The 21,885-nt window shown below is 42.3% G+C and overlaps 1 protein-coding gene across 4 annotated transcripts in view; it reads left to right on the top strand.

Moving 5' to 3' along the window:
* The window catches only part of CD96 (CD96 molecule), a 58,505-nt gene extending 38,232 nt beyond the window's left edge, over window positions 1-20,273 (top strand). For all 4 annotated transcript variants that reach the window (XM_061629533.1, XM_061629532.1, XM_061629530.1 and 1 more), the window contains 5 exons: window positions 11,614-11,694; window positions 12,902-12,991; window positions 14,361-14,450; window positions 15,862-15,985; window positions 17,768-20,273. In XM_061629533.1, coding sequence (XP_061485517.1) covers window positions 11,614-11,694; window positions 12,902-12,991; window positions 14,361-14,450; window positions 15,862-15,985; window positions 17,768-17,924 — 542 coding nt within the window. In that variant the 3' untranslated portion in view covers window positions 17,925-20,273. The remainder of the gene's footprint in view (window positions 1-11,613; window positions 11,695-12,901; window positions 12,992-14,360; window positions 14,451-15,861; window positions 15,986-17,767) is intronic.
* Window positions 20,274-21,885: the final 1,612 nt, after the last annotated feature.

Genomic DNA, 21,885 nt, shown 5'->3' with positions numbered 1-21,885 from the left:
GGTCCTTCAAATAGCCTGGACCTGAGCTGTATAGCACTTTATATGTCATAAATAGACTTTGTATGTCTATTTTGTACGTCGCCCAGAGTGGCTGGATAACCAGCCAGATGGGCGACTAATAAATTCAATAAATAAATAAATAAATAACCAGCACTTTGAATTGTGCTCGGAAATAGACTGGTAGCCAATGTAGCTGTTGTAACAAGGTAGTTGTGTGTTCCCTTTAACCACCCACAGTTAACAATCTGGTTGCAGTTCTTTGGACCAGCTGAAGTTTCTGAACATTCTTCAAAGCCAGCCCCATGTAGAGTATGTTACAGTAATCCTAATAGAATGTGACTAAGGCAGGTGTCACCATGGCTAGATCAGACATCTCCAGGTATGGGTGCAATTGGTGTGCTAATTTTAACTGTGCAAATGCACTGTTGGCCACCACCGAAACCTGAGCATCCACGCTGAAGGCTGAGTCCAGGAGTACACCCAAACTGTGAGCCTGTGTCTTCAGGGGGAGCGTGACACCATCTAGAAGAGGTTGAATCCCTATTTCCTGATCTGCTTTCTGATTGACCAGGAGCACCTCTGTCTTCTCTGGATTAAGCTTCAATTTGTGTGCCATCATCCAGTCCATTACTGATGACAGACACTGGTTTAGAACCTATAAAGCTTCCTTGAATTTAGGTGGAAAGGACAAATACAGTTGGGTGTCATTAGCATACTCTATAGTTCCGGACAACCTCTCCCAGCAGTTTCATGTATAAGTTAAATAGCACGATGGACACAATGGAACCCTGAGGAACTCCTCAGGAGATGGAGTCAAACAGGAATCCCCCAGCACCACCGTCTTGGCTCACCCCTCAAGAAAGGAATGGAGCCACTGTAAAACAGTGTCCCCAAGTTCCATCCCAGTGAGCAGCCCAGAAGGCTACCATGGTTGATGGTATCAAAAGCTGCTGAGAGGTCCAGCAGAACCAATTCCCCTGTCCAATTCCTGGCATAAGTTGTCCACCAGGGTGAGCAAAGCCATCTCTGTCTCATAACCCAGCCTGAAGCCAGATTGAAATGGAACTAGATAATCCATCTCATCCAGAAACCCCTGGAACTGAGACACCACCACACGTTCCAGTACCTTGGCCAGAAATGGAATACTGAAGACTGGCCAATAATTATCCAATACAGTGAGATTCAGGGAAGGCTTTTTCAAGACAGGTCTCATAACTGCCACCTTTAGGCATGCTGGACCCTGCCTTGCTGTAGGGCGGCATTAACCACTCCCTTTACCCAGGGCCAGATTATCCATTAGGCTTAGTAGGCTGAAGCCTAGGGGCCCGGAGCTCTTGGGGGCCCGTGATCTGCGGAAGCAGGACAGGAGCCACGGATCGCGGGACAAGAGCTTCCGAACCGCCCGCCATCTCCCCACTTCACTTACCTTTTTCTCAGCTGTTTTTTGCGGTTTGCCATCAATCAAGATGGCAGCCGAGGTTTCCCTAAGGGGCTGAAGCCACTGCCGCCATCTTGGTTAATGGCACACATGCGCACTACATGCGCACATTGCTGCCATCAACCAAGATGGTGGCAGAGGCTTCAGCCCCTTAGGGAAACCTAGGCCACCATCTTGATTGATGGCAAACTTGTGCGCACAGTGCGCGCAGCCGCAAAAAAAGCGGAAAGGTAGGTGAAGCGGGGGGGATGGGATGGGATGGGATGGGATGGGATGGCGGGCAGCTCAGAATCACCCTCCTCAGCTTAATCCAGCCCTGCCTTTAACCATTCAGATAGTCCCCACATGGCCTTTTTAATAAGCCAGGAGGGGCAAGGATCTAGCACACATATATGGTGGTCCTCACCTGTCCAAGGATCCTGTCCACATCCTTGGGCTGTACAAATTGAAAACTGTGTTATGTTAGCGTTTATTTCTAGGCCGCCTTTCGACCGAAAAGGCCCCCAAGGCGGCTCACACACAAATAGAAAAGCATGAATACAAATCAAAACAACACAATCTACAAGAATTCAAACCAACAAAATTATAACATTTTTAAAAAGCAACAACTAAAAACAAAAAGCAGTCATCATCTTGTTAAAGGACAGTCCCCAGAAAATGTCACTAAGAGCAGGGGGGAAAACAGCAATACATCTCAGTCTGCAGCTCCTCCTGATAAGATCCAAGCAGAGGGGTGGGGCATGGCAGGTGGACAAGCTTGCCCCTTGATGGTCCCAGCACAGTCTCACTCCGACAGCATGCCTGCGGTTAGAGTAGTTCCATGCAAAGTGGCAAAAAGGGAGAAAGGGTGGAGTCAATTAAGAGCAGAAGACCTTTAGGTGTCTACGGATAGTAGAGTTGAAGTACTCCCTGAGAAGCCAGACATGTTGCATTCTTTCTTTGGGTTCCTTACATCTACAACTGGGGATGTAAGAAGGCATTGTTTTTCACTCCACTCTGTATTCATCACATGCAGCAGTGTTTCCATTCCACTGCAGGTCCTCTCCACCAAAAACTACTTTCTTTGTCTCCTCGTCCACTTGAAAAGTAAAACATGGCTGACAGGTGCAAACATGCTTGGATTGTTCCAATTTAAAATAAACTCTGTTTTCATTGCCCAGAATCCTTGTTCCCAAATTATCATTTCAACACAGCAGATGTTTTCTCGGAAGTCCCACTATCCATTAACACTGGAAAAATAGGAGCCAAAGCTACACCAACTGGGCCTGTGTCAGCTATAGCGTCCAAGTCAGAATGAATCCGAATGATTTTGTCTGTAAAATTCTATGATCTCAGACATATCCTTGCAATGCAAGATTCTTTGGACTGGAGAAACCAAAGATTGATCTTGCAGTCTTCTACATGCAGAGCTTGCATGCAGTCTGCCTTTGAGCTGTGGCCACTCCTAACAAAGAAATCTTCAAGACTGGATAGGGTGACATTGTAAAGAGATTCATACATCCATATAATCTGTAATGTAAGCCCCTTGTGCCTGGATTCATTCACCCTCATCCATATGATGTTTTCCTTCAATCACTGCCTTCCCACACTTTTCCCTCCCTTGATCCAGAGTTTCCAGTACCAACTGTACACCAAAAAGGAGAGAAACAGTGATTGCAAAGAGTTGCTGAGGAGTGGTGCTGGTTGCATTATCTCACATTTTCAATTCCTTCCATGCCTCCTGCTCCTGTTGGGCTCCCATTGGCTCCCTCACCCTTCTCCCCTCTGAACTGAGCCAATCAGCAACACAAGATGAGAAGGAGGGAGAGGGAGTTTGTAAACAAAAAAGGGCATGCCTACAAGTATGGATGAGGAAAAAGTTTGATTCAAGCACAAAGAAAGTGCAAATGAATTAGGTTTGGACAATTCCAATAAAGAAAACATGGATTTTTAGTATGCTGTGGATGAGCCTGTGGTGCGTCCTTCCCTGGCTCTCCCTGTCAGGTTCCTACCTGCTCGTGGTTACTGCCTGTCTCTAGGCACCACCAGGGACTCCACCAGTCCGGACCGCACTCTCTTATGGTTTACCTATCCGCTCTAGCACAGATCTCAACAGATCCCCCTGCTAGGCAACCACCAGTAACGTCCCAATACTAGTATTCCCAGAGACTCTGAATACTGGTATTGTTATTCTCTTCACCGCTGCCACCATTTGTTACAGTTCCCCTTCAGCCTTGGTCATTACCTTACCCTCCCTTCTGGTCTGTGAAACTCCAGCCAAGGATCAGGCCTTTGGTAAACCAAATTAAGTATTTATTAAAGATAACAAAGCTAACAAGATTAACAAGATTTCTTCTTAAGGCACATAAGCATATGGTTTTACTCAATACTAATCCGAACTCCACTCCCTCCTGGTAAACAACTCTCTAAACCCCACCAAGCAATCCACTCTTTCTCTTCTCCCCCCAGATTCCACAATTCACCAACTCACATTCCCCCAGATTTACCTGTCATCCTTTCATTTATACTGTCAGCCATTTTAAACATTCAGCCAATCATCAAGCATTCTATTGCCCATTCACTCCCCCTCCTCTTTCACTACTTACCATGTATACTCTAAACAACCAGCACTTACCATATATACACTAATATATAGGAACATCACATTTCCCCCCCCCTTAAACAACGGCAGAGTATTATTCCTGTTCCAGGATTTATACGTCGCGTTAACAAATAAAAGTCTCTATGGGGAAAATGACTTTCTTTGTTCCTCTGTCTGGTCACGTCACTGCAGTCCCAGCCACTTGCCTGGAAAGTCCATTTCATAGTCCTGTAGGGCCCAGGACCACCTCTGCAGCATAGTGTTATGGTTTTTCATAGTCTGCAACCATAACAAGGCCCGATGATCCGTAGTCACTGTAAATCTTCATCCCCACATGTATGGGCGCAACTTGTTCAGTCCCCACACGACCGCTAGGCACTCCTTCTGGACCGACGAATAGTTTTTCTCCCTCGGCGTCAGCTTGCGACTCAGGTACACCACTGGATGTCTAGTGCCTTCTCTCTCCTGTAGCAAGACGACTCCCAGCGCGAGGTCCGACGCATCTGTAGCCACGATGAATGGTTTCTCATAGTCTGGTGCTATTAATATGGGTCCTTGGCACAAGGCTTGCTTCAGTAGATCAAAAGCCTTCTGACATTCATCCGTCCATACCACACGCTCAGAACACTTCTTCTTTGTTAATTCATGCAAGGGGGTTGCTATTTCCCCAAAATTTCTCACAAACTTCCTATAAAATCCAGCCACACCCAGAAATGCCCTTACTTGTTTTTTGGTTAAGGTGATCGGCCACGCTTGTATTGCCTCCACCTTGCTCCATAAGGGGGTGATTTTCCCACTCCCCACCTTATGTCCTAAATAGATTACTTCCTTTAGTCCAAACTGGCATTTCTTAGCTTTTATTGTGAGGCCTGCTTTTCTTAAGGCCTCCAATACTGTTGTCAGGTGTTGGACATGCTCAGGCACCGACTTGCTAAAAATGGCCACGTCATCGATATAGGCCACTGCAAAATCTGACATGCCTCGCAACACAGTATTGATTAGCCTCTGAAATGAACTTGGTGAGTTCCTTAGTCCCATGGGTAAGGTCACAAACTCATATAACCCATCTGGTGTCCTGAAGGCAGTTTTGGCTCTGGATTGCTCGTCTAGTTCCATTTGCCAAAATCCTTTACAGAGATCTAGTGTAGAGATAATGGTTGCTGCCCCCAATAACTCTAACATAGCGTCTACCCTAGGCATAGGATACGCATCTGGGACAGTAATTTTATTGATTAGCCGATAATCAATGCAAAACCTTGTCGTTCCATCTTTTTTCGGAACCAGGACAATACTTGAGGCCCAGGGACTGATGGATTCCCTGATCACTCCTAATTCCAGCATATCTTCCACCTCCTTTTTGATCTCATTCAAAACTTTCCCATTCACACGGTACGGAACAGATCTGATTGGGGCATGATCTCCAGTATCAATGGAATGTATAACTATACTGGTTCGGCCAGGTTTGTTGCTAAAGAGATTCCTATAGGTTTTCAAAACTCTCAGAATCTCTTCTTTTACTTCCTCCTTCACCTCCTCTGACCATTCCACTTGATCTACCCCTCCTTTGTCTTTGCTTTCCTGTACCAAATCTGGAAGTTCAGGCCCACTTCCCTCAGGGAATAAGGTAACTTGCAACACCTTTGCATCCCTGGTATGGTAAGGCTTTAACATATTTACATGAACCACTTTGCTTTTGTTTAATTGGTCTGTGGTGATTACATATGTCACTGTGTCAAGCCTTTCTCTGATGGTATATGGTCCTTCCCAGTTAGCCTGTAATTTGTCATGTTTCCTGGGTATGAACGCCATAACCATATCTCCCACATCATACACACGTTCTCTGGCTGTTCTGTCATACCAGTAACTTTGCTTCTCCTGTGCATGACTCAAATTCTCTTTCACTACTTCCATCATTGATGTTAATTTATTGCGGAATTCCAATACAAAATCTACTACAGAAGTTTTGTACTCTCCCAGAGTTCCTTCCCATGAATTTTTTAGCAGTTCCAAAGGTCCCCTCACTTTTCTAGTGAACATGAGTTCAAAGGGTGAGAAGCCTGTTGACTCCTGAGGGACTTCTCTGTATGCAAATAAGAAGCATCCCAAACGTTCATCCCAGTGTTGTGGGTGATCTTGAACATAGCTTCTTATCATGCCCTTCAAAACTCCATTGAATCTCTCAGTTAGCCCATTAGTGGCGGGATGGTAAGTAGTGGTCTTTAGATGTTTTAGACCACAACATTTCCACATACATTGCATCACTTCTCCCATGAATACACTGCCTTGATCTGTCAGCACTTCATGAGGGAAACCCAGCCTCATAAAGATTTTTAATAAAGCCTCTGCCACTACAGGGGCTTCTACAGATCTCAGTGCTTCTGCGTCTGGGTATCTGGCGGCAAAATCCACCACCACCACTAGATATTTCTTGCCATGCCTTGTGGGTTTGGAAAAAGGGCCCACCAAATCTATTCCCACTCTATAAAAGGGTTGTCCAATTATAGGAAGGGGCTTTAAGGGTGCCTTGGTCTTTACTCCACTCTTTCCCACCTTTTGGCATATTCCACAAGATAGACAATGTTGTTTTACATCCTTGGAGATATTTGGCCAATAATAATGTGCAGCCAATCTCCTCTTGGTCTTTTTTATTCCCAGATGTCCTGCACATGGGACATCGTGGGCTACCTCTAGCAATCTGGTTCTGTATTTGCTAGGTACTATCAATTGCTTCACTGGTTCACATTCATCCTTTCTCTCAGCAGGCATCCACAGTCTATATAAAATCCCATTCTCACACACAACTTGATTCCTCAGTTTGTCAGTGAAAGGAATCTGTTGGGTCAGCGCTTGTTCCTTTATCTGCTTCAGACTTATATCTTTATGCAGCTCTTCCCTGAATTGATCTGCTTCTTCCCCAGAGACCACTTGATACAGTTTGTCTTCTTCAGCAGGCCTGCTAGTGGTTGCTATGGTGACCTGAGGCTGGTTAACAGATTCCACCCTGTTTGTTTCAGCCCCCCTTAATATGGCTTCTTTTTCTCTGCCAATTTGCTGTCTGGTCACTACATATATTTTCCCCTGTGCCCCCATAACATCTCTTCCAAGTATTACTGGTTCTTGTTGCTGGGCATTAATACCAACTTTATATTGGCCCTTTCGGCCTCTCCATTCCATTTTCACTAGGGCCACAGGCAAACTCTCTGGTTGACCCCTCACTCCTTGGATAGTCACTGTTTCCTGAGGTAATATTTCTTCAGATTTTATTAAATCTGGCCTCAGTAACGTCTGAGCGGCACCAGTGTCAAGCAATGCCCAATAAGTTGCCCCTTGTACACTCACTTCCTCTCTCAGACTTGAATCCAGGTCTGTTACTTCTGTCCAGTTTATCTGGCAAAACTGAACCTTTTTCGCTGCTTCTAAAGCCTTGGGCTCTGTTTTCACTGCCCTTGTCTGAGCAGGATTACTACTGGGGTTGGCAACCTCACATTGAAAACATAGGTGCCCCGGTCTACCACATTTGTAGCATAATTTCTCCTCACTTTTAGGGTACACAGATCCACTCTGGGGTGTCCTGTGCCCTTCAGATTTTACTGGAGGACTCACTCTCTGTGGTGCCACATCCCTTCTGCCAGCACTAAATGGTCTGAGTTTAAACTCTCTTGATGTTTTCCCCACCCAGCCAGTTCTATTGGAGGCGAAGTGATCTGCCATCTCTGCGGCCTCCTGCACAGATGTAGGGGAACGGTCTTTGACCAGGAGCCTTATTTCTGGTGGTAACTGATGTTATAATTGATCCAGTATCATGAGGCTTTTCACCTCTTCCACTGACTGAGCTTTGGCACTACTCATCCACTTTCCAAATATATCCATCAACTTTGCTCCCAGTTCCACAAAAGACCTCCCTGTCTGTATCTGGCAGTTTCTGAAAAGCTTTCTAAAATAATCAGGCCCCAGTCTGAATCTTTTAAACACTGCTTCTTTGAATTCAGCATAGGTGACGGGCCTGTCTGATAGGAAATATTGGTATACCTCAGCCAATTCCCCTTTAATCAGGTTTGATAAATACTGCATGTATATATCTTCAGGTAGCCCCCACAACTGAGCTGCTTTTTCAAAGGTGCTGAGGTAAATTTGAGGATCTTGACCAGGCTCATAGACAGCAAAGTCCTTTGGAGTAATTTTTATTTTTGCTCCATCTCTCTTTTTCCTTGTCTCCTCAGAGTGAAATTTCTCTCTATCAAATTTTAACTTTTCTACTTGTAATTCAGCATCCAATGCTCGTTGCTTCTCCCTCTCCTCAAACCCCAATCTCATTCTCTCAATTTCCAACTCCCTCTGTTTTTCCTTCTCTGCACCTTCCATCCTCAATCTCTCAGCTTCCATCTTCAATCTCTCAGCTTCCAACTCCCTCTGCTTGTCTTTTTCCTCAGCCTCCCATCTTAACTTCTCTCTCAAGTACTCTATATAAGCGGGATTGCTTAAATATCCTTCTGGGGTCTCTTCCCTGAAAGGTTGTTTTTGCTGGGCAGTTGCAAATCCTATAAGTGCTACCCTCAATTCATCTACCCCTTTACCCACGTGAGGTAAATTGAATGTTATGCACTTCTCCACCAGCTCCTCTCTTTTCATTTTTATGTATTCAGCCATGGTGTTTGAGTTCACTCACTCTTTGCCACACACTCTTTGCCAGTCACTCTCACAAGAAATCTTCTTTTGTTATTTCTGTTTGCCACACCACTGTTCTGGATTCTCTAGTATTCGTATCTGGATTCTCTGTTGTTCGTATCCCACCGCTACTGCCACCACATGCGATGCGTCCTTCCCTGGCTCTCCCTGTCAGGTTCCTACCTGCTCGTGGTTACTGCCTGTCTCTAGGCACCACCAGGGACTCCACCAGTCCGGACCGCACTCTCTTATGGTTTACCTATCCGCTCTAGCACAGATCTCAACAGATCCCCCTGCTAGGCAACCACCAGTAACGTCCCAATACTAGTATTCCCAGAGACTCTGAATACTGGTATTGTTATTCTCTTCACCGCTGCCACCATTTGTTACAGTTCCCCTTCAGCCTTGGTCATTACCTTACCCTCCCTTCTGGTCTGTGAAACTCCAGCCAAGGATCAGGCCTTTGGTAAACCAAATTAAGTATTTATTAAAGATAACAAAGCTAACAAGATTAACAAGATTTCTTCTTAAGGCACATAAGCATATGGTTTTACTCAATACTAATCCGAACTCCACCTCCCTCCTGGTAAACAACTCTCTAAACCCCACCAAGCAATCCACTCTTTCTCTTCTCCCCCCAGATTCCACAATTCACCACCTCACATTCCCCCAGATTTACCTGTCATCCTTTCATTTATACTGTCAGCCATTTTAAACATTCAGCCAATCATCAAGCATTCTATTGCCCATTCACTCCCCCTCCTCTTTCACTACTTACCATGTATACTCTAAACAACCAGCACTTACCATATATACACTAATATATAGGAACATCACAGAGCCCTCAGAGCATTTGTAGTGGACATGCTGCAGCAGCAGCAGCAGCAGCAGCAGCAGCAATAAACTGGTTAAAAAGAAGGCATAGTGAGTTTGGGATAGAGGAAAGCTCAGCCACAGGTCATACTAAGAACATTTTTGAGATCCAGCTAAGTTGACATGCACTTGTGCACCTGTTAAACAGTAGGGAGCTAACGTAAATAGGATTGCAGCTGACAAGGAATTTAACAAAATGGACACATCTCACTTTCCAAGCATAGGATGCTGTTATATGGCACAGCAGCTGTAAGGAATGCCACCACAGAAATTACTGCTTATATGTATCCATAGTCATCCACTTCCAAGGTTAAATATGTTTCCACAAGTGTATGCCTAAAGACACAGGTTTGCTTGTGTGTAGAGCAAAAGTCCAGTTCATCACTTGATTTCTCAATATTTGAGGCTTGTTCACATGCTACGCTGAACACAGGCACAAGCTGCCTCCACACATGTACAAATATCTGTGATTTGTTGAGCTCAGCTGTTATGCACACAGGTATACAAACTCTACACTCACTGTGTGTGAATAACTATACAAGTGCACAGCTCAACTATTTGTGTACATACTGTAGGTACATAGATTGTAGACTTGTTGAATGTAATATGTGACCATCCCTTTGATTACCGTACATTTGATGACTGGCAGCTGAATGAGTGAACTCCCTCCATTGAAAATCGCTACATTCAAGTTGGTGTAGGTGAGATGATAGACCACTCTATGGTGTTATATCTATGATGGTCCATCCAGAGGTGCTCCCAGGTTTGAAGGGGCCTGCCTTCTGCACTTTTTGGCCTAGCTAACAAGGTGGGTGGGTGGCTAGCTCAGGCAGGCAAGGTTGCATGCTTGCACCCTCATTGGCACTGCAACCTCAAAGGTAGCATCTGAATGGCTGAATTCACTGCCACTCTCATTGCACTCTCTTTGGGAAAGTCGTCAAGTTAAAGTACAATGGTGGGGTGGCTGAAGCCTTGGCTACTGGGTGCAGTGCTTCCTGGCAGGCCACAGCTTGCTGCCACCAGCCCACTGCCATCTGTCTGGCAGTCATTTGGGGGGAGGCAGACCTGTGGAAGCCCCAAACATATGTAGTCTGGTGCTACCTGGGTCCATTTCCACATGGAAGTAATCCCCTGATGTTGCAGTCATCAGCTGATGAACATGCAGTTGTGATCTAGATTGTAGCCTCCGATGAAACCAATCACATGGCTATGTGGACTTAATCATACTAGGTTGTATTCAACTGAGTTCTATTCAGAGAAGACCCACTGAAATTAATGAACCTATCTTAGTCATGTCTATTCCCTTCAATGGGTCTTCTCTGAGTAGGACAAGTGGTCAATATTTATTAAATTTCTACCCCACCCTTCCTCCCAAAGGATCCCAGAGTGGTAAACATAACAAAACAACAGTGAAGAAAAGAAAAGCATTCTAAAAACAGTTTAAAAACATTCTAAAACACTGTTATAATTTAAAAACATTCTTCCATCCAGTGGTTTCCAGGTTGCCAGGAACAGTCCCCTTCAGCCATCAAATGCCTGGGTAAAACTATCCATTATATGCTAAGTTCGACAGCTAGTGTGATGTAGTGGTTAGAGCAGCCTTTCCCAACCAGTGTGCCTCCAGATGTTGTTGGACCACAACTCCCATCTTTCCTGACCGTTGGCAATGCTGGTTGAGGCTGATGGGAGTTGTGGTCCAACAACATCTGGAGGCACGCTGGTTGGGAAAGGCAGGGTTAGAGTGTTGGACTGGAAGACCAGGGTTCAAATCCCCACTCAGCCATGAAACTCACTGGATGATCTTGGGCCAGTCACTGCCTCTCAGGCTAACCTACCTCACAGGGTTGTTGTGGGGATTAAATGAGGAGAACCATGTATTCCACCTTGAAATCCTTGGAGAAAAGGATATAAATACGATAATTAATAATAATAAGTATTTAAATAAAGGCTGTACCTATGCTGCTACAATGTTCCATTCAAAGATAAGCCAAGCTAAATTTCCCATAACAATCTTGTCATATGAATTGACTTCTGAAAACTCTTTGTCTTTACACAGAACTGAAGGCTTCTACTACAACACCCCCAAAATCCTCCCTCCCTGTCACCCACCTCCATGAGATGAAAACACGACCACAACGTAAGTGATCAGCACTTTTTGAATTAGATCATTATTATGGTTTACTGTGACTTGCAAACGAGGCCAGTGACTGCTAGTCATAATGGCTATGTGCTACCTACAGTTATGTACAGAATCAGAGGCACCATAACTCTGAACACCAGTCACTGGAGAACAACAGAAGGAGAGTGCTATTATGCTCATGTCCTGTTTGTGGGCTTCCAATAGACATCTGGTTGGTCACTGTAAAGACAGAATGTTGGATTAGACAGGCCTTTGATCTGATCCAGAAGGGTACATCTTTTGTTCATCCCATGGCAGGGAGTTCCAAAGAGAAGATCCTGCCCCTAGCAGCCGCCAATATAACCAGTCTTAACAGTAGGCCAGCAAAAAAGGCTTCAAATGCCAATCTGAAGTCAGAGACAGATTTATACAGGTACAAGTGCTCTTTCAACTAACCTGGTCTGAAACCACTTTTTAAATCTTATGTTACATTTATAAACTAGAAAGAATTATTATCTATATGTTGATTAAAAACAACTTAAGGTGTTTTACTTTTTTTGCTTTTTTACGGATAGCAATCTTACCTCCTTTTAAATGAAAGCAATGTTAATTTCCCTAACCTAGTGACAAGCCCTTTAATGAGAGTTGCTGTAGCTCAAGGTCCCAGGTTCAATTGCCATTAATTTTGGCAACTGAGGTCAGGTCAAAGAATGTCCTTAGCAAACCTCAGTCATTCAGAATACCCAACAACTGGAAAGGAAGACCAGCATGATAAACTTTGTGGGCTCCAAAATTATGCAGTACTGTTTACCTACAGCAATTGGTTTTTTAAGGATTGGGGTTGAAAGACCCAGGAAATTGGATGCATGAACGTTCAGGTGTGAGCACACAATGTGAGACTATAGATTATTCTAAAACTTATATGCACAAAAGTTAAGGCAAGTACAGTGCCTTACTTTACCATTTCCATTCTTTTTTGGTGCATTAGTCAGTGTAAGGGCCTGAAATCAAAGGGTTTAAAAAAACAACAACTTTGAATCCAATGCAGTGTGGTTGGTCTTTTATGTTGTTTTATGTTGATAGACAATTTGGGGACTTTTTAGAGAAAGTATATGGTAAAAATGTAGCTAAATAAATAAATAATAGCACTGACTTTGTTTAAAATTTCAGAATATTATAATCAAGCCAGTATATCATGTGGGGTTTGTTGGGTTTGTTTTTAAAGGAAATCTATCTACCAGAAGAGTGACTGAAGTAACCACGCTGACTACCCTTGATAATCCTTCCACTGTAAAGGATTGGTTTAATGATACTGGTAAGTTATTGTTTCTCTTACAAATTTGGCCTCATGTAACATTTCATTTGGACCTGATCTAGAAGTCTTTTCAATGCAGTTTTTGACAATATTGATCTCTTGGGTGAATGGGATTCAACGAAAGGGATTCATGCTTAAATTTCTCCCCAATCCTTCCATGATGATAACTATCATATCTGACAGTAGAGATGTTGAAATGATCACATGCGTCCAATGTGTGGACAGCTGAACAGGCAGAGCCTGGTGACTCCACCCCCAATATCACAGGTTCCAGGATTTGTTCTAAGCTTTTTTTCCTATTCTGCAAGCAGCCAGCACACTGCCCACCCCCAAACTAATCAAGAAATTAGTTATATAATATACTATTAGCAGGGCTTTGTTTGTGACAATATGGACTACTGGTACCTCTTTTTTGCTGCCCAAGCAAGCCATTTTGTGCTGGCACCCACGGTATTTTTATCAAGCTATGAATACTAGCACCTCTTTTTTTTTTTTTTACCAAAAAAGCATTGACTCTTTCTCATCTATTTCTTTTTTAGAAACTATCTAGCTCCTTATTTGTGTGCACTGCACATTTTTTAACACTGCACAAAATGTGTCTAGCTGCAGATTAGAGCAAACCCTGACAGGTTCTTTAACACTGCCCCCATTGACCACATGTTCAGCACAATGGTTGAAATGAGAGCCCACATGAATACAGCTCTATACTGATAGGCTTTCCATCCAGTTGGGAACTGTTAACAATGAGGGCTGTGGATTGGGCAGAGAGCTGTACATGTGTAGATAGCCCGTCAAATGTCCTATATTATGGGTGGGGCCGTGCACTGGATGTACGCATGGAGGGCATCATTTGAACACCCCTAGTACTAAAAATTAATTTGGCAATGTGTGCTTGATGAAGAAACAGTAAGTGCTTGCCATTTGTTTCTTTTAACAGCAGCAGTAATATGTGTGTGAGTGACCACAGTTATAAGAATGAAGTGCAGGGAATCATATGCATTTGGATGCATGAAGGTTCAGGTGTAAGTGAGCACAAAATGTGAGACTACAGTTACATGCATGAAAGATGAGACAAGTACCTTCACTTACCATGTCCATGCTTTTGGTTCATTAGTGAATGTAAGTGCCTTAAACCAAAGGTGGTGGTTGTTTTTAAACTTGAATATAATCCAGTAATGTGATTGATCTTTTGAGACTGGTTTTTATTTTGTTTTTTGTTGGTAGTCTATTTGGGCACTTTTCAAAGTGGAAATATATGGTAGGTAAATGAATAAATAATAGTGCTAACATTGTTAATATTTCAGAATACTAAAATCAAGCCAGTATAATATATCATGTGGGGGTTGTTGGGCTGGATTTGTTTTTAAAGGAAATCTATCCATCAGGAGAGTGACTGAAGTAACCACACTGGCTAACCCTGATCATCCATCTACTGTAAAGAATTGGTTGAATAATACTGGTAAGTTATTGTTTCTCTTTCAAATCAATATTCCTGCTTTTTGGCCCTGATCTAGAAGCCATTCTAATGCTAGTTTTGACAACATAGATGTCTTGGGTGAGGGGATCAAAGGAAGGGAATTCATGCTTACATTTTCCCCCAGTCCTTCCATGGTGATAATTGTCAAATCTGACAGTAGAGATGGCTCAAATGGCCTTTTCTACACATGCATACAATGTTGGAGGGGGGAACAGGTGGAACCTGATGACTCCCATATCACAGGTTCCGTAATCCTGATGTACAGCTGTACATGTATTGGCTCCCATTCAAATGTCACAGCGAAGTGTGAAATATTGGTGGGGGCACACATTCAATGTACGCATGGACCCCTCAATTGAACACCCCTAGTACTAACCATTTATTTGGAAGCATGTGCCTGCTCCAGGAGCGGTGCATGTTCATTATGGGTTTTTTTATCAGTAGCATTAATTCCTATGTGAGAGAGCACATCTGTAAGAATGTACTACACAGAAACATATGCCCTTTGGGGGCATAAATCGCTGAGCAACAAACAAATAAAACAGCTTAACAAAATCAGTGAACACTCTTAGAGGCTAAAATACACATCAAACAAACCCACAGACAATTCTAGACATGTATATGTGTTCAATTTTCTTATTTTGTCTCAGATTAAAAGTCTCTGGTGACCACTATGCCATGGTGTGTGCTCCAGAGAAATGTCTCATCAGAAATTGGAGGACAATGGGGAAAGAAGAGCTTGAACAGCTTCTCCCAAATGCCTCTACTGACTAGATGTGTGGTCTGCATGCAGATGCCCTTAAAGGCTGAAGCCATGCAGGATGTGGCTACCCATATCCTGAGTGGGATTAGATGCTCAGAGCTCATATTTGCTTTTTATTGCTTACGAGGCACACTGTAAGATGCTGGTTTTGACTATAAAACTGCAAACAGCTTGAATAGATTGCCTGCTTATAGGTGGACTGCTAAACTTTTGTCCCATCACAAAAGGGCCAAAGGCAGATATGGTTATCACCAGTTTCCAGTATAACTTCCACACAAACGAATCAGGATGAATGCTCAGTAAAGAGAGTAAAAAGTGGAGATTGTATCACTTCTGTGCATGCTTTGTGCAAGCAAATCTGGATGAGTGCTCAATAAACACATCTGGAGGAGCCACAGAATCACAGCTACTCCTTTTCCAGCTGCCGTGAACAGGATCAGCAATTTTCCCTGTGATCAGCTGCTTCACGCTATTTGTTTCTCATTGTGACTATCGGGGACAGCAAGCACGTAGCAAAAAAAACAAAACAATGCCTGAATCAACCCTTAGTTTAGAAATGTGGAGATGATTACTGCTTGTTAGTTGCATTGTTTGGCCTATGATAGCTGGGGTTCTCTGGGTTTTTCTCAGGTACTGCAACAAGTCCAAAACATCCTGGCTTCTCCTGGCCAGCAGTTGTAGCCACTCTGCTTCTCTTCTGCACACTCATAATCATTTTGGGGGTCAGAAAATGGTGCCGACACCGAAAGGAAATGTAAGTAGTGCATGCCTTCCTTGCATTTTACACTCTAATGCCAAATGTGCTTCTGTGAAGTAAATCCCATTGAAAGCCTTGGAATTTGCTTCCAGGTAATCTGATTAGGTTGATGTATAACTCAGTGTGTTTGAAATTATAATTGCTGAGTCCCATTGACTGCAGCAGGATTTGAGCAAGTTCACTGTGTCTGTACCAGTTTGTGAACTGTAGGGTAGCCAATGTGATGCCCTTCAAAAGTTGCTGGACTACAACTCCCATCCTCCCTGACCATGGGCCATTCTGGGTGGGGCTAGTGAGCGATGGAATCCAGCAACATCTAGGGGGCATCACATTGGTTTGTCCCTGTGTGGATTGCATCGCAATGAAGAATTGGAATACAAAATTCGTGATGCTGGATAAACCTAGGGCTAATTTTCTTAGACATCATCAAATTCACAGATACATACTGAACATGGCAAAAGAGAACAAAGCAAATATTTCTGCTTCTATCCTTATTGACATCTACAGCATGGGAGTGTGATTCATCATGTAAGCAATTCTAACTCTTGTCAACTGTAAGGAAGTTTAACATTTTGCGTAAAAGACACTCACTATCTTGTGTAAAAATGGGCAATAAATTTTAAAGTGTACCGTCACTCCAATCTGACAAGAAAGATGCACCCAGTTCTCACTGAACTGGCTGATGTGTCTTTTGCAGTACATGGAGAAACACATCTCCATCTGGGTCCTCTAGCTATTGTGTGTGATTAGAGCTGAATTAGTGTGTGTGTGTGTGTGTGTGTAGTTACAGTACATATTCTTAAAGATTTCAGCACATAATATATAACTCCCATTTTTGTACTGGGGCCAGTATCTTCTAAATGCTCAGAAACATGGAGGAAGACTGGATAAGCTTGCCAGTTGTCAAAATGGAATCCCCCATGCCATGCTTACAGCAGTTTCCGAATCCTTCCAAATTGCTAGTCTTCACATTCTGGATTCTATCATTATATTTCCAAAGTCCTTGTAAAAAACAGCAACATAAGAACCAAAGACCAACATCAATGAAACAACTAAATTTTGTAATATACAAAATAAAATGCAAATCTGAAAGAAACAAAGATTTTATCCATAACTATAATACAGTTAACCAAGTACCATGCTAAAGGAATTAAGGGAAACTGTGCACTTATTATTGCAATGATAGACCAACCAAATTCAATGGAGTGATGGGTACAGAACTGCCTGCAAAACAGTGCCCATTGTTGTCTTCTTCATGGGTCATTCGGATGCATGCTTAATAGGAATAGAATGTGGTATGAACAGAGAGAGAAAAGAGTCATGAAGACTGTATGAAAAAGATAAAGATAAAATGTCCATTGCTGTTATTGTTATTGAATCTTACTCCTACCCTTCTGCCATAAAGCCTGGGGTGCTGTGAATGGTCCTCCTTTGATTTTCACAAGAAACCTGTGAGACACATTACTGGCATGGCTGTGACCCTATCTATGCAATTGCCAGTGAAGACTGGTGGCTCCGATGTCAGTGGGGCAGTGAATCTGCTCTGAGTTTTAGTTTGAACTTTCAAGGAGCAGTCCAAGGTGCTGAAAGAACCATGGGCAGCTCCTTGAAAGTTCAGACTAAAACCCAGAGCAGATTCACTGCGTCTCCACTGATGAATACCCTATCTATATAATCTATTATCTTTCAGAATGATTACTTCCTTCTTAATTTTGTTAACATTTTCTACTGTTTTATTTTCTGTATATTTTTTTAAGTATGCTGTTTTTTTTATTTTAGTATGAACAGGCCACCATCTTTCAAGCCGCCACCACCTCCAGTTAAGTACACTGCTATGATGGGCTGTGATGAGATTTGCCTATCCTGCAATGAACTGGGAAATGAGCTAGAAGTGTTTCACAATACTGAGTTATTACATTCTGTGACTTTTACCTAGATTGCAAGAGTTCATTGGCAGTGACCCGTATGGAAATTTAGACTCATTAATCTTGCATTGCAGGGAGCACAATATTCCTAAGTACAATTTTCCAGTGCAAATTACCCTCTGCAGACAATTGGCATCAACAAATCAAAGAGGTACTATTAGAAGTAAGAGGTACTCTACTTCAGTTGTATGATCAATAAAGAATTAACAGTCTGCTATAGAAACATAAAACCTTTTTGTCTTACAATATCTATAAATTGTACATCTGATGCATATGGCATCTACAGTTATTCTCAAAAGTGTGTTTTCCTACATCTGTATCCAGATCAGAGATGTTCATCTTCTGTATTTTCAAGGGCCTCCCTATTCTTTAGATAATGATCTGAGGACACAAAGTTTATTTGGTTGCATATGAATGGGCAGGATCAATAAAACTGATACCCATGAAAGGGCTTTAGAATTGCAGAATGCATACCCTCTAGCTGGGTGTTGTTAGAGGGTGGCTCAGGAGCCTAAGCCCCAGATCTTTTGCCAAGGGATGTGGATCTCCTGCCTCTGACCACCCCCCTTTCAATTTGCTGGATCTGCTTTATTTTTACTAGACTACTGAGATCCATCCACCAGAGTTTGGTGCAAATGCCATGCACTTAGAATTAAATAATTATAAGACCAGGTCTTGGCTTTGAACACCAGAACTGAACTAATATTCCTTCCACACACAAGCCCACTCCTGGTTACTCCAAGCTTACTTCATTTCAACAGTATAATTTGGTTGGGGGATAGTCATGGGGGAAGAATTCAATTCTAGTTTGCACTTTATAAAACAATGCACCAGCCAAAACACAGGCATCCTTTGAGATGTGTACTTCTCCACATTTTGCAATGGAGTTCTCCAGCCAAGTAATGTGTACAAAAAATGCACATGCTAAGGCAGCCCAAATATTTTTTTCCATGGACCACTTGAAAATTGCTGAGGGTCTTGGTGGACTTTAATGATTTTTCTCCCTGTTGTAGCAATTGTAATTTCATAAATTCATATTGTAATAAAAGAAAAGAAAAAAGAAGCAATAAAATACAATTAAAAATCAATGTGACACACAAATCCACAGACACATCATAGATCATGTGAATGAAGTTTGCAGACCACTGGTGGTCTATGGTACTGGTCTACCCATGCATATATTAGTGAAAATAGCATACAAAAACACCTTAGGAAAATTGCTTTGCAAAAATGAGTATACTAGGAAAAATGCATACAAAATGTGTATGTTTTCACAAGGATTTTTTTTTAAAAAAAAATCACAAACTGATGCGGAAATGTAGTGAACTAAACTTAAGACTGGAAAAATAAGAAACAGAGAGAAATTGAAATTGATAGATTTGCCCATCCCTAGTTGTAGTTCCAAACATCTGGAGGGCACTAGGATGGTGAAGGTTGCAATATACCATGTCTGTTCAGCAAACAATAATACAAATATCAAGCAGTTGGTGGGGTGGGAGGACCATAGGATATTAATAGCCATGATTTAAGAAATAAAGTGTAAGGCCTATGCATATCATCCCCATCCATTTTACTTTACCTGGATTCAGTACATAGTGAAGACAACATTTCTGAAAAGAATGCAAATTAAATGACTGGCAAATGGTTTCCAGATCTCCTTAAGCTTGCCTCAAGATTTTGGGATGCCTTTTTTTTAAAAAAAAGAACATTTGGCACTGATGGTCTTATTGTTTCCTCAAACTGTTGTTTGTCCCATGGTTTGGAAAATGCCATAATTGTACATTCTGTGAGGCACTTGAGAATTAGATTTTTATTGTTTTCATTTAATTTTAAAGTATCATCAAATACTTGTATTATCCATCCCTCCCACCAAACTGTCTTGTGTATATTTTGAAGGGTGATCTAGGAAATATTGCTAATAAATAAAAATATAATGCTGGAGTAACCACTTAGCACCAGAAGGTGGCTCTATGAGTTTAAACTTTACTCCTGCTGAGAAACTGTTTCCTGTATAACATATTTGGAGAACCCAAACTGCTAAATTTACCAACATACAATATTTTTTTAAAATAAGTAGTTTGTGTAGATAAGTAGAGGAAAGTAGGCTGAGTAGTTAAGCTGAGATTATTATTTTTAATTTTTTTATATAAAAAGTATGAATTTAGGCCAAAGGGGAACAATATCCATACCACAATGTGTCTGTGATTGTTTTCTGTACTAACCAGCAATAGCCAGACTTCCGTGACGTTTGTGTTTCAGTTGGAGGGCAATACACAGCTTGAGACTGTAATAACCTCTGATATTAGAATGTGAATAACACTTTTGTCAAATGATTTCCAAATATCATAATTGCCAACTTTTTGTCATGTTTTAGAGATGTTATTTAAAATAAAAAATATCTAAAATATTAATCGATTTATCCTTTTCCCCACACTGGCTGTATACATTCTCATAAGGATGAAAGTGACACTAAGGATGCAATCCTGACATTTATCAGTGAGTCTCCCTCACTGAATTCAGTAGGACTTATATATGGTCAAAATGTGCTGTGAATTAGGAAGCCTTTCACTTTGTAGATGGATGGATTACCAGATTTTATTTGGGAGGTTTGAGATTATGTGACCCTGAAAATGTTTATGGTTTGTATTTAAGGAAATGTGGAACAAAACCAGCTGTGAGTTTAATTTTGATCATATAAGTGTTTGCTTAAAGAAAAGTTCAGATCACTCATATTTTCCAATGATACAGAAACTGTGTATCAGGGCGTTCCAGGGTTACCAAATATTCAAATCATGGGGTGGAGGACAGAGGGAGGCCAGCCCCTCATATTTTGTGATGTCCCATTCAGTGGAGACTGGTGGCCCTGATGTCAGTGGGGCAGTGAATCAGCTTTGGGTTTTAGTCCAAACTTTCAAAGAGCTGTTGGAGGTGCTTTAGGTTTTGGACAGCTTCCTGAAAGTTTGGATGAAAACCTGGAGCAGATTCACTGCCCCACTGACATCAAAGCCACCAGTCTGCCCTGCTCCCTTTATTAGCTACTGTTTTTAGAAAGCTACTGGGGGGTGGGCTCATGATTTGGCTAAAATTGGAGGAGGGAGCCAGTGGAATATCATTAAGGGCTGTCACCTTTGACCCCATAATTTAAGCTACCAACTTAATTCAGTTTAATTTTTCAGGCTTCCCTCCCTCTGGAATTGTAGCTATACTGTAGAAGTGTGACTTTCTGGCAGAATCTTCCATGAACCCTCACAAAATTAGTTTCCCAAGGTTCCTTGCGAAATGCCATAAAGGTGTAAGGTGGCTGTGTGACTCACATTAGTCTGGATGCAGACAAAGTAAAAAGTTTGTTACAATATAGAAAGCTTTTTATTATTACTATTTAAAGTAACATTTTCTAGAGCATAAAATCCATCTTTCCACACCAGGAAATGAATTACAGCATTCTGTATGTTTTTCATACAGGCAGAGCAATCCAAACCCCATTTGTGCCAGTCTTGGGGGTATATGAATTGGACCGAGCCACCCCTATTTCCGCTCACTGAACATGCGAGTGGTAGAAGTGCCACTGGCATGATCCCTATTGACAGAAGCCAGCAGAAAGCCCCAAAACGGGGTTTCCAGAGGCAGAGAGGCAGCAGGGCTGATCTGGCCCCAGATCCATTGGATCCCGAGTCAGGCCCACTGCTGTCACATAATGGCATCAATCTATCTGCCCACACACACACACCTTCCACCCTGCCTGCTATGAGTGACAGGGCTGCTTCATAAAGCCCTGTGGGGTGCAGTGGGGATTAAGATTGTTCCCTAATTAATACATTTGTGTAGCAGCATAGCTCAACTTTCCACAACGATCATGCATTTTCATAAAAGCATTAAATTTATACCATATGTGGACTAATACATTGTGATCCTTTTCAGATATAGGGGTATGTGGCTTTGAACATGGGAAGCCAATTCAATATTTGAGCATGG

This window comes from Rhineura floridana, chromosome 5 (assembly GCF_030035675.1).
Source record: "Rhineura floridana isolate rRhiFlo1 chromosome 5, rRhiFlo1.hap2, whole genome shotgun sequence".
NCBI lineage: Eukaryota > Metazoa > Chordata > Lepidosauria > Squamata > Rhineuridae > Rhineura > Rhineura floridana.
The sequence above is the reverse complement of the archived record's forward strand: the minus strand, read 5'-3'. Positions and strand labels throughout refer to the sequence as shown.